General features: G+C 40.5%; 1 protein-coding gene across 1 annotated transcript in view; it reads right to left on the bottom strand.

Moving 5' to 3' along the window:
• The window catches only part of LOC144934715 (complement C3-like), a 161,342-nt gene that overhangs the window by 63,546 nt on the left and 85,355 nt on the right, over positions 1-12,441 (bottom strand). Inside the window, exons 25-28 of the mRNA XM_078860768.1 lie at positions 11,366-11,569; positions 8,722-8,797; positions 5,776-5,935; positions 1,073-1,168 (exon numbers count right to left, since the gene is read on the bottom strand). Coding sequence (XP_078716894.1) covers positions 1,073-1,168; positions 5,776-5,935; positions 8,722-8,797; positions 11,366-11,569 — 536 coding nt within the window. The remainder of the gene's footprint in view (positions 1-1,072; positions 1,169-5,775; positions 5,936-8,721; positions 8,798-11,365; positions 11,570-12,441) is intronic.

Genomic DNA, 12,441 nt, shown 5'->3' with positions numbered 1-12,441 from the left:
CAATTTATATCAATGTTCAAATTACAATGCAGTTGAGTAGCCGTCACGATTCTGATACCAGTGTAATTGAGCCGATTTAGCAGTTAAGGTGATTACGATGTTTAAACCAAGTTCATTTGAGACGGTGACGCTATTCATTAGGCATCATGGTTTAGATGAACCGGTGGCTCGGTTGACAATGCAGCTGGGAACGCTGCACTGTTGGAGCACGACACCCACGCTTGTGCTCTCTTAGGCGGTGACGTTTACACTGTTTTTCATCACCACCTTCATAATCTCTTTCTCACCATCCTCGTCACCATGCTTACCGTGGCCATATGTGCCCTCACGACGTTGATGCTTGCGCATTGTTTCCAGATTCCAATGTGATCCCCAAAGCTGATGATTAGTGGGGTTAGTGATAGTCATGGAATTCACCCATTTCCCTCAATGTAGATAACCAAAAGGTTGCCACCACAGGAATCAGGCAGGTGGTGGATGTCGATCGTCATCATGTAAACACTATACTCTAGGTACCATGCTGATCACATGAGGCACAGCATGAAGCGGATTAATTAAATATAGTGCATTTATTTTGTGCTAATTGTATAGCACAAGGCCATCATGATAGTGCTGATATGTTACAGAGGCATAGTCTGCAGTAATTTCACAGCAATGGGTTGATTGCTATTTGTAAATCCATTTAGTTACTTTGTAGGTAACTTTTCAAATTTGGACCATTACGCTGGCTTAGAATCATCTATTTGTTTCAAATTACTTGGATCTTTAACGTCCAATGTAAAGCAGACGGCATGAAGAATGTAATGACAAATACAGCTGCAGTAATCAGGCTGACCATTTTCAATCCGTGAACCTTTGAAACAGGTGGCGAATGCGCTACAGTTGGGCTTAGCGGTCGTGGGAGTGGCATTTTGTGAGTTCAATTCCTCATTCAGGGTTGACTTAATTCATCATCCCTCTGATGTCGTTAGATCAGCAGTTGTCCTATGGAGAGATCTCTGCTGCACTAAGAATGTGGAATGTAATTATGTATTGCTGAAGTGTGATACTTATATATGGTGGAATTTAATACCAGAACAGTGCCTCCACAATATTCTTGCGCTTGTTGGATTCCAATGAGAATAAATGCCGTCATAGACACGTGGCCTTCCAATCCACCCACTCCTCCCTGAAAAAGTAAATGCATATCAAGCAATACAAATTAATTTAAAATACAAATTAGTGTACATTACAGCATGCAAGAAAGTATATATTATTCAGTATGCTTGTTTATCCAGAAGGGCATCATTCGAATATTTTTTTTCAGGATGGTCCTCCCAAGTTGTGTAGTCCCAATTGGGATGTTTGGCCAATACCAGTTACATTGTATGCTTTATTACGTGTTTTACTATGGTAGCAAACCCAGAGAGTCCAGATGAAACCCATGCATAACAAGGGGAAATATTAACAAAAAAACTTAATGCAGAAAAGCTCCCAAGAAGGGAATTTCACCCAGGATGTTTCTGAGATGTTACTATTACGCCACCCTTCCACCAATATTAAGGCCACTTTTCACCTTACATGATTTAACCTAGATAGAAACCCACCATTCATAATAACATTTTCTTCTGCATGATATAAGGCAAGTTAAGTAAAGCCAAGGAGGCATTTCAGTCTGTAGTTTCCCTCTGAAGCTCAAGTAATTATTCCAGAAACAAGAATAAGGATGTGTACCTTGGTAAAAATGTTTCCCTTGTCCATTCCGTTGGCCTACCGGTCCAGTGCTATTCATAACATTCAGCAATTCCATTCGGGCTGCTTTAGGTACTGCAGATAACACTTTTCAGGGCGGTCACTCTTGCCTTCTACCAATAAGCCTCACTACTCATTAGCAAAGCCACACTCACAGTAGGAGACAAATAATGTAACACTCTCTTTCACAGACACATGCGTAGACTTTTGGAGAATAGGTAGAAAGGGAGAAGTCTGACACTGAACAGAACATAAACAGTGGAGACTCATCAACTTGAAAGCGTAAGAACACTGAAAAGGAGATAAGGACAAAATAAAATAAATAATAAGACATGACGTTTCGATTGTAATACAAGCAACCGTAATCAGGTGAAAACTTTATGTAAATACAAGCTCGGAGAGACACACATATACAGAGAGAAACATACACAGAGAGAGAGAGACACACCCAGAGAGAGAGACAAACACACAGAGAGACAATCAGAGAGAGAGAGAGAGAGACACATAGACACACACGCAAAGAGAGACAGAGAAACAACGCCTCTGTGACGAGGTATTATATATAGAGAGGGGGGGCAGAGAAATTAGCATGTCAATGAGAGACAAGGGAGGGATGGAATCTGCAGCAGGGCACAAGTATAGCCAAGGGGGGGATGGGATCTGCTGCAGGGGGAGAAAAATTGGAAGCTTGAGAAATCAGACCTAGTAAACTTAGAAATGTAATGCAATGCAACACAGAGCGTCGGCTAGCACAACAGTTAACACTTTACCTGGTTTATTACGTTCTTTCAAATAATGCTAAATTTGAAGTTACGGCAGGGGAAGAGAAATTGGAAGCTTGAGTAATCAAACCTAATAAACTTAAAAATGTAATGCAACACAAAGAGTCGGCTAACACAATTCCTCGTCACAGAGGCGTTTTTTATGTCTCTCCTCTGTCTCTCTCTGTTTGTCTCTCTACGTCTCTCTGTGTATTTGTCTCTCTGTGTCTCTATGTGTATCTCTCCGTGTCTGTTTGTCTCTCTCTGTATATGTCTCTCTCCAAGCTTGCATTTACATAGAGTTCTCACCTGATGACGGTTGTTTGTGTTGCAATCGAAACGTCGTGTTCTATTATTTATTTTTTCTTTCTACGTGACTTTACCCAAAGAACCAAAGAGTAATTCCTGCAGTCACGAAAGCTTCAAATCAAGATTGAGATAAGGACAGATGTCACGTTTCTCTACATTGAAAAGATGATCCCCTACAATCTCCCACTGATCGCAGGGAGTAGCCAATCGAGGGGACGGATGAAAGGCCGGTTGTCGTAAGCATGGACAAGAGAAACAAGTTTTTACCAAGGTACAACACCTTATTTTCTAAAAATGTATGTCACCGGCCATCAGTCCAGTGTTATTTAAAGCATTCGGTAATAACACTAGCGCTGGTAACAGGAGGGACAGGCCACTTTTTAGAAGGGAAGATGTTCAATCTGTTATGTATGCGTGCAGATTCCCCTAATTGGTCCAACAGGGGAGGCTATCAACTGCTTGTTGGGTCAAATTGATCTACAAATCGAGACTCCTATGAATTGGGTCCCATTGACGCAGGAGAGCCTGCTGATGTGGCCTCATGTGCAGTATCACCCAGGGCACCATCTCCATCGTGGAAGCCATGTGCCCCAGACATACTAAGATGTACCTCACCTTGGTCACCGGAATGGCTTGCAGCTCTCGAGCCTGCTGGATGGTAAGTACATTTTGTCCAGAAGGCACATATGACCCTGGTTTGTCCATTCTTGTTTCTCTCCTCAAAAAAACATACCTTGACCCCACCATCGCTGGCCATTATCGCCCTATTTATCTTATGCTTTTTCTCAAATTCTGGAATGCCTTGTTCATAACTGGCTCTCACTCCAGATTTCTTTACATTCCTTCTATCCCAAATCCCAATTCGGTGTTCGACCTCTTCATTCCACCGAAACACCCTGTCTCAAATTCCAAAACAATCTTTCATGCCAGTCTTTCTTCCATTCTCATTCTTCTTGACACTGTTGATCATCCCGCTTCTTTCAAAATTTCTCCAACTTCGGCAACTGGCATCCCCCCCCCCTGGCACAGAGCCATCTCTTGGCTCAAGTCTTATCACATCCTGTCTCCAATCACTCTGCATCCCCTCCCTCCCCTAAAGGTCAGTGTTCTGTAGGGATCGGCCCTGGGTGCCTTACTATTCTTGCTCTATATGTTGCCTCTGGAATATATTTTCCCCTCTTTCTGCTTTCCTCGTTATTTTATTTTCCCAGCATACCAAAATATTATTCTCATTTCCTTCATTTACCTTTCCTCTGTCTCCTCTTATCTGGCTGCCATCCAATCCTAGATTGCGCTTCACTTTGTCTCTCTCAAACTATTTAAAACATTGATAATTTCCTTTACGGCCTCTCGCTTTCCTCCTCCCGTCCCAACCATCTCCTTCCCTCATCTCTCTCACTCTTGCTTCCTCTGCCCTCAACCTTGGTGCTATCTCTAACTCTTCGCTCACTTATTTCAACAACATCTCCGCTAATACTCACATCTGCTACTTTCATCTTTTCAACATCAGGAAAATCCACCCTTTCATTTATATTTCTGCCAGCAAACTCCTGGTTCATCCTCTTATCTTTAACTATCTGAACTACTTGAATTATATTCTTCTTGGTCTCTCTGCCTCTGCCCTGACTCCCCTCAAATTATACATGTTTCCACGTAAGTTATTATAAATCTCCCCTTTAATTCTCACACTTCACCTCTCCTCCTTCAGCTCCGCTGGCTTCCCATTCACTACACCGCTGTCTTATCAAAGACCTGACACTTGAACCTTATGGCGGGACCCCGGGGTCCCAAATAAACGGAAGTCAAAATAGTAATTTATTTATTTTTGGCAACTCCGTCCCACTGCGCATATAAACGCCGCGACCCACCTGTAACAGATCATTCTGTTGTCATGTCGTCCAAGTGCAGCGAGGACGAATGCGCAGAAGAAGCAAAACTTTGAAACTTTGATTAGCGCATCGGGTAGATATCGTCGAGAGGAATAGATTGCCCTATTGTTCGCCTTCAACAGAGATAAAATGACGTCGCAACGCAGTTTATGTGAGAGCCGGGGACTTATGGGACCCCGGGGTCCCGCCATAAGGTTCACTTGTCCTTAAATATATTCTTTGCCTTGTTCCACCTTATCTTGTTTCTCTCATATCCTATGTCCCCTCTCATCTTAATTCCCCATCTTCTATGTCTCTCTCTGTCTGTCCTCTCTGTCAAAATCCTGTTTTCGGCCCTTCTCCCCCCTTGCACCCCTCTGCTAGATGAACGTCCCTTGCACATTAAAGCTTACCTCTGTTTTATTTGTCCATTCTCTTTTCGTTATACCTAAGTACCCTCTATTGCTGTCACTTAATCTTTGTACGCCCCTGCATCTATATTCTATAATGTCACCGTTTTGCAAGCAATGTTAAAGCACCGTGAGTGAAATAACTCTATAAATATAAACGAGATTGGATTTGAGCATTTCCTTTGCCTTCTGATGAAGCGGGACATGTAGGCTGGTTTGGAGGTGGCCTTCCTGCTATATGACTGGGACTAACATCTGAAGGCCCAATAGGAATGAAATGGTTTACGAGACTCTATCTTCTTGGTGTTGTTTGACTTTCAGTTGTTCAAGTGGTAAGATTGGTTTCTTTCTGCCAGATCACCCTTTGGTTCACTACAGCGGCAGCCACTGCCAGGGAGGTAATGTCCAGCACGTCCCTTCTCATCCCGAGGTGCAGAGAGAAGAGTGAGGCTTATGGGTAGAAGGTGAGAAAGTGTAATGATGGCTCAAAAGCTGTATCTGCAGTTTGTTCCGTGGCCAGAAGGGATTTGCTGAAGATTATTAATAAGAGACCAGTTGTCAGCGGTATGGAAGTAGAGAAACTGCACAATGATCTTTTTTACTTTCACAATGATGATTGTATCCATTAACACTGGCTTGCAAAAGCTTTTGTCTATACACACAATTATTACTTGTGATTTATAACACAGTATACACCTGCATCTCGCGATGGTAGACAGGAGCATCCTCTCTATAGGAGCCATCGCTGTTCTGTCGGTGTTTAATGACCCATTCCACTGGCCCGCACAGTTCCTTGTTGTCCACTATGATGATACTCTTGGCCAAAGAGTACACCTTCACCACAAACGCTGTCAACCTGCATAATTTAAAAAACATCAGAATTATAACAATAGTAATAACTATGATAAGTACATTTAGTATTTGCGTTATTCTCATAGTGCATGGCTATCAGACACAGTCTACAGTAGTTTCACAGTAGAGGGCAATGTTATATGTAATCCCAAATAAGTAATTTGGGGTGTAATTTCCCTAATTTGGTAATCGCCTACTCATTTAAAATTATATCTTTAACGTCCGCTGTGAGCAGACAGTGCATACTATTTTATACAAAATACACCCTCAGAAAAGTGTGCTGGATTCGAACCATGAACCTATGCAACAAGCGGCAAACAGGATACCTTTGGGCCATATCACTGCATCCAATGTTAGTGACATATCGAGGCAGTGGGAATGGTTCAAAAACGATTTCTCTTTAATTATTTCGAAAAAATGTTTTTACTAATAATGTTGCATACATCTTCTTGGTTCTTTCGGTAAAGTCACGTAGAAGGGAAATAATAAAATAATAAAAAGAAAACCTAAAAAAAAAATTCTCACGACGTGTCGGCAACAAAACAAGCAGCCATCCTCAGGTGAAGACAGAGCTGTCTGAAAGACAGCGCTCCAATGAACACTGCTTTATTTATTACACTGTTTTATTTGTATTATTGTATTATTTCCCTTCTACATGACTTTACCGAAAACCAAGAAGATGAATCCCTGCAGTCACGAATGCTTTAAATCGAAATATATTGATGTAGTTTAAATTTAGTTCTTTCACATCGGTTTATTGTATGATAGTGGGTGGTTGCAGTTCTTTAGCGTCAATATTTTAAATGCCTCTGTTGATATGTAAACTCTGACTTTAACATAGCCACTTCCGTGACCAGTTACATGCTAATTCCTCACGTTAACATCATGCTAATCTCCCAGTTACATGCTAATTTCTGACTTTAACATCCTGCTAATTATCTCACATTAACACAGCTTATTCAATGCTAAATTCTTCTGTTGATATGTAAACTCCTTTGTCAAGGCGCTCTTTTCCTCCCACCCAGCTTAAAATACGCTGCCAAGCTTGGCAGTGTTCATTGGAGCGCTGTATTTCAGACAGCTCTGTCTTCACCTGAGGACGGCTGCTTGAGTTGTGGCCGAAACGTCGTGAGAATGTAATTTTATTAGGTAAATTTTTTATTATTTTATTATTTCCCTTCTACGTGACCTAAAGAACCAAGAAGATGAATCCCTGCAGTCACAAAGCTTTAAATCGAAATGTTGCATACGCTGTTGTTACTGATACCAACAATTTTTCATTTAGAACATAAACAGCTTTACTTATTTTATTTATAAAATGTACTTATGTATAATATAAGGTACACATGGGAGTAATCATATAAACAGGAATAGTATGTAACAATAAATAAGCCACAGGCTAACTCGATTAAACCGATGAATTACATTGATTGAGCACTCTACTAAAACGGAAGGAACCATAAAGCAATTTAACACCTAGTATTTCCCAGCCAATATTAATTAAATTGGCACGTACAAGTGTTTAACGTGCCAATTATAATTGTTTCACCTCACTGAGTATGTCAAAGAAGAATTCTCACAAACAAATTTAGACGTGACATTTGGTTTTAAACTGCATTAAACAGGACAAGATTAACTATAAGTCAGAATAACAATCCTGGAAGTATTTTCTGACTTTCTGGACTGTTATTCTGGTTGTGAGAATTGTTTTTCAGCTTGCCAGTGTCGGATGGTGGAGGGGTCTTAACGACACATTTGGTCAGATCATTACTTGGTTCAATAAAAAAAAAATATTATGAATCTTGTAATTATTTTATTTGTTTTTCATTAATTTAGGTTCCTGATGTTTCAGTTCCCATCTCAAAATGTCTACTTCAATTGTCCAATAATAAGCATAGCACCCATGTTACCCTTTTCTGGCCTAAAACCAAACGGCCATTCTATTCGTAACATCTCCTCCAGTATCATTTTAAAATATATCAACAGATGTTCTAACTTCCTCCACAGTATTTTTTTCTAGGTCACTGCATCACCCTCCTACTTGTAGATCAGCATTAATACACTTCTCTTCCAATCTTCAATAAAGATGATCTAAACCCTGACAACCCTTTACTCTCCCATTGCATTAGGCATCTCTACTGCGAGTCTTGATGGGCCACGGGCTTTTATCAATTAAGTTTTTCCTGTAGTTACTCTAACTCGCTATTTGGTGATCGAATGTCATTCTTCCTTTGTTCCAATGTTGGCTACCGTATATTGTCTCTCCCCTTCTTATTTAAAAAAATATATACAATTCTTGCAAAGTTTCTGAAATGAACAGCAGCAGAGCATCAGCAGAAGCATGGCAGATGTGGATGAAGTGATTAGGCATCATAAAAAAAACACTTGATGTAGCTGGCACGTTAATTAAATCGATGCACATACAAAGCGCAGCAGCGGATGTAGTAGATGCAAATTGGGGAATCTGTCATTAGCTGATGCTAATATATGCCGCATTTCATCACAGTGTGAACTCTAACTTTTATTTCTACTTTATTTAGACACCTAACAATTGTTTTTAATGGTAACAGGTTAATTGTTGGCCCAACGTTTAATCGATTTCAAATACGTTTTCAAAGTCAATTTTCTCAAATAACGTTTATGTTAAATTAATTTTTCTCAACAACATTGGGCAGAAACAGGAAGAGCAGAGAGTAGGCATGTTAAGGAGAGAATAACCAATGGAAATGCATGCACTGGTTTATCTGCATTCTATCGTGTGGTGGCATGGTGGAGTTGAAAGCAGCTTACCAGGTGCTACTTGGAGTAGCAAGAAAGGCTGCATATGAATGGTCAGCCTTCCTGTAGGATAGCTCCCGACTATAACCTTCAAAGTAAAATATATAAAAAAAAACACAGATAATAATTAGGACATATGCAATGCAGCGAAATACTGACAAAAGCCTGCCCTTTAGCTGAAATAGATGACTTGGGTAAACCTGTGATGACTGGCACGGCAAACGAGGGGTGTGGTGGAGGCAGCGTCTTGCAATCCTCCCTTGCCAGGGAACCCAAAAATTGGTAATGTATTGATATGTTTGATAATCACATTCATCAAATGTAAATCCCTATCATCATGATCACGATCCATTGGCAGATAGCCCGTAGGTGCCTACTGCACATTTCATAATTTGTTTCCTCTGTCTTGTGCCAATATGCTTAAGTAGTGCCACATCTTTCTGGCACCAAACTCTTATGTCATCATGAAGTCATTCTCTGTTAGGTCTTCCTCTGTTTCTGGTTCCTTCCATTTTTCTAAACAACACACTTTTATACTCTTTGGTTCTTTCGGTAAAGTCACGCAGTTAGAAATAAAATAACATAAAATAAATCACGACGTTTTGATCGCAACACAAGCGGTCGTCATCAGGCAAAAAAGGGCTTTATTTCTAACTGATTTGATTGCTTCTCCAAATGTTATTGAATCCTGACATTGCTCATTTTCCCTTCGCAAGCCTCACTCTCATGTCTTTCGTACAGTCGTTGTCCCATGTCAGTAGACTTCCCAAGTATACAAATATCTTTACAAGTTTACATTCACAATTTTGCTGCTTTCTCATATGACTTCTTTCAAAATGTCCATCCTTCTGAACACCATCATCTGCCTTTTCCACGTTAATCCTCAGTCCTACATCCTTAGGACACTGTTTCCTGCATCCTTAGGAACATTTTCCTGCAGTACTACGCAGCTTTCTTCCATCAGATCTATGTCGTCCACATATGTCTCAGGGTATTTATTATTTCTTCTTGCACAGATATTACTGTGGCATTGTTCTGAATGGTATCCATCACTTTTTCCAAATATGTGAAGTTGTTTGGTGATAGTGGATCGCTCTGTCTCATAGCTATTATTGTTGGGGACCTTTCTCCTATTTGCTGTCCAAGCTATACTGACCTTTCACCTATATCCTGAAGAATCTGTCAGTCTATTCCCTACACCCTATGATCTTAATTGTTTTCCCACGTTATAACTTGCTTAGTCAAATATAATGCTTTCTGAAAATCTATGAAGCAGTTGTAAACCAGCCTATTGTTTCTCTTTACTTTCTCTGCTCTCAACCTTAACTTTAAAATTAGCTGTACTGTGTTCCTATCTTTCCTACACCCTGCCTGTTCATCTGCTAAATATTCCCCAGTCTGCACTTTGAATTTATGTAATAGTATTATCATTAGTTGCTTCCCCATGTGGTTCATTAGTGCAATAGTTCTGTATTTTTCACAACCGGTGAGATCTCCTTTGTTGGGTATTGTCACAAGTATGGATTTTGTCCACTCCTTCAGTATTTTCCCTTCTCTCTATATTTGGATGCAAAGCTCGTGGATTTCTTTTATAAGTTCCTTCCCTTCAGCTTATATTATTTTTCTGCCTATGCCATCCACTCCTGGACTTTTGTTTTGATTTTAATGTTGTATTGCCTTTTAGAATTCTTTGTACAAGATGTTATCATTTACATCACGCCTCGGTATAGTGGGGGTATCTTTTCTTGTTCATCCAGCAGCTCTTTATTCTCTTGATCCGTATCTCTATACAAATCGCTACAATACTCAGTCCATCCCTTTTTTGTCTCTTCTTTGTCCATCAAGATCTTCCGTCTTTACTTTTTCATCACTGATTGCCACTTCATATTTGGGGTTTTTGATTAGTTTTTACACCTTGCTAGTCTTGTATTCTCCGGCATAGTATTCAATGTCGCTCCAAAAATTCCTGATTATCCTTTCTTTCCGATGTCCTTACCTCATTGCATAACGTTTTGTACTTAGTCGGTATCTCATCCGATTCCTTTATCTTTAGCCTTATTTTACTCTTTTCCTGTGCGAGTTCCAAGTTTTCTTAGTTATCCATTTTCTCTTGGGTTTTCTTCTAAGGGTATTGTTGCTTCTTTTCCATGAAATCTCGCTACAATTACCCTTGGAATAACCTGTCTATATCACAGTAACGATGCTTTGGCTTTTGCATTCAACATAAACCTTACCCCTCCGGTGTGCAATTTTTATTCCCTTGACTAGATCACTTCATCCCTATTTTTCTCCCCCATTCCTGTCCATCTCATTTTTGCCAGTCCTAAGATGTTGTACCTGTATCTTTCAATTTCATTTCTTAGCAGCTTTAACTTGCCCTGTTGTCCATGGTGTTCTCACATTCCATGTCCCTACTGTGATCTCCTAATTCGCCATTATAAGCCTCTTCGTTGTTTTGGAATTGGCTGCTTTGTTTCACGAATGTATCCAACGGTAATTTATGATATTCTATAATTCACCACCACATCTCGGCTTATGCGATGGCCCCCACGCCGTTCCTTCTATCCTTGATAAGATGAAATAATGCAAAAGCAAGATATCTGGGCTGCACACTGGCTGCTGAACTACAAGTCATCCATTTTTGGAGGCCACTCACCTTGTTTGAGGAACTCTATTGCCTCGTCTCTCCTATCGAGGCCAATTTTCTCCCACTCCTGGACTGAGTCCAAGTAAATGAGTGTCAGTGTAGTTGGAGCCATGAAAATCATGTTCTGTTCACCACATCCTAATGGAATCCGAATCAGATGTGATATGGATTTGGCATCGAGGCTGTTGGCCATAGTCTCTGCCAATTCATCTCCTGAAAAGTAAAAAAACAGAAACCATGGTTATTCAGGTTAATTCAGCCAGTGTTTTCCAACTGTAATTTTACTATTCAGGCAAAGTTGCTGGGTAGACTGGTCCAGAACAACCTGGCTCTGGTCATCAGGTAAGCACCCAGTCAAGCGCTGATGGAAACGATCTTAAAATATCTCTACTGGCTGCCACTGCACCAAATATATGTAGCATGTACATTTTAGACTGCGATTCCTGAACTGGAGTTAACAGAATTGGCTCCACTAGTTACATATTTAGTTTCCCTGGAAGGGCCCCGGGTACCAACGAGTGTCACGACGTGAACACTGATGCCTGGCTATCTCAAACCGCTTCTAACTCATTGCGTTTTAGGTAATGTCACCTGCTCTTCAAATGTACCGAGACTGGAAGTGCGACCGCAAAATCATCCATCACAGATTGTGCTTTCAGCATTGCAGCGCCAGTCAGCTGGAACTTGGTCAGTTGGGACTTCCACCACTTACCAAGCGATCAACATCTGGTCTGACCAGCTTCAAAACAAACTCAAAACCAGCAGGTTCACTGGTTCGATTGGAAAATGACTGATGACAAGGCGATCACCTCTTTAAATTTCATGCTGTTGTATAAATATGGATTATTATACAAAAACATCTCAATATTTGGCACAGGCCAAAGTAATTGATAAGAGAAAAAGGTGCAATCCTATACTTGCTTGCTCATTCGTACCACTGTTTAGCGGAAGATATGCCACTATAGCGAACTCTAGAGGGTATTTGATCTATTCTTCCACGTTGGATTATGTCCAGTGCTCTAACAATCACACCACTTGTCGTGACAGTTCCCTTCGTTTCTCAGGTATGAAGGTAAACATGCTGT

This window comes from Lampetra fluviatilis, chromosome 11 (assembly GCF_964198595.1).
Source record: "Lampetra fluviatilis chromosome 11, kcLamFluv1.1, whole genome shotgun sequence".
Lineage (NCBI taxonomy): Eukaryota > Metazoa > Chordata > Hyperoartia > Petromyzontiformes > Petromyzontidae > Lampetra > Lampetra fluviatilis.
The sequence above is the reverse complement of the archived record's forward strand: the minus strand, read 5'-3'. Positions and strand labels throughout refer to the sequence as shown.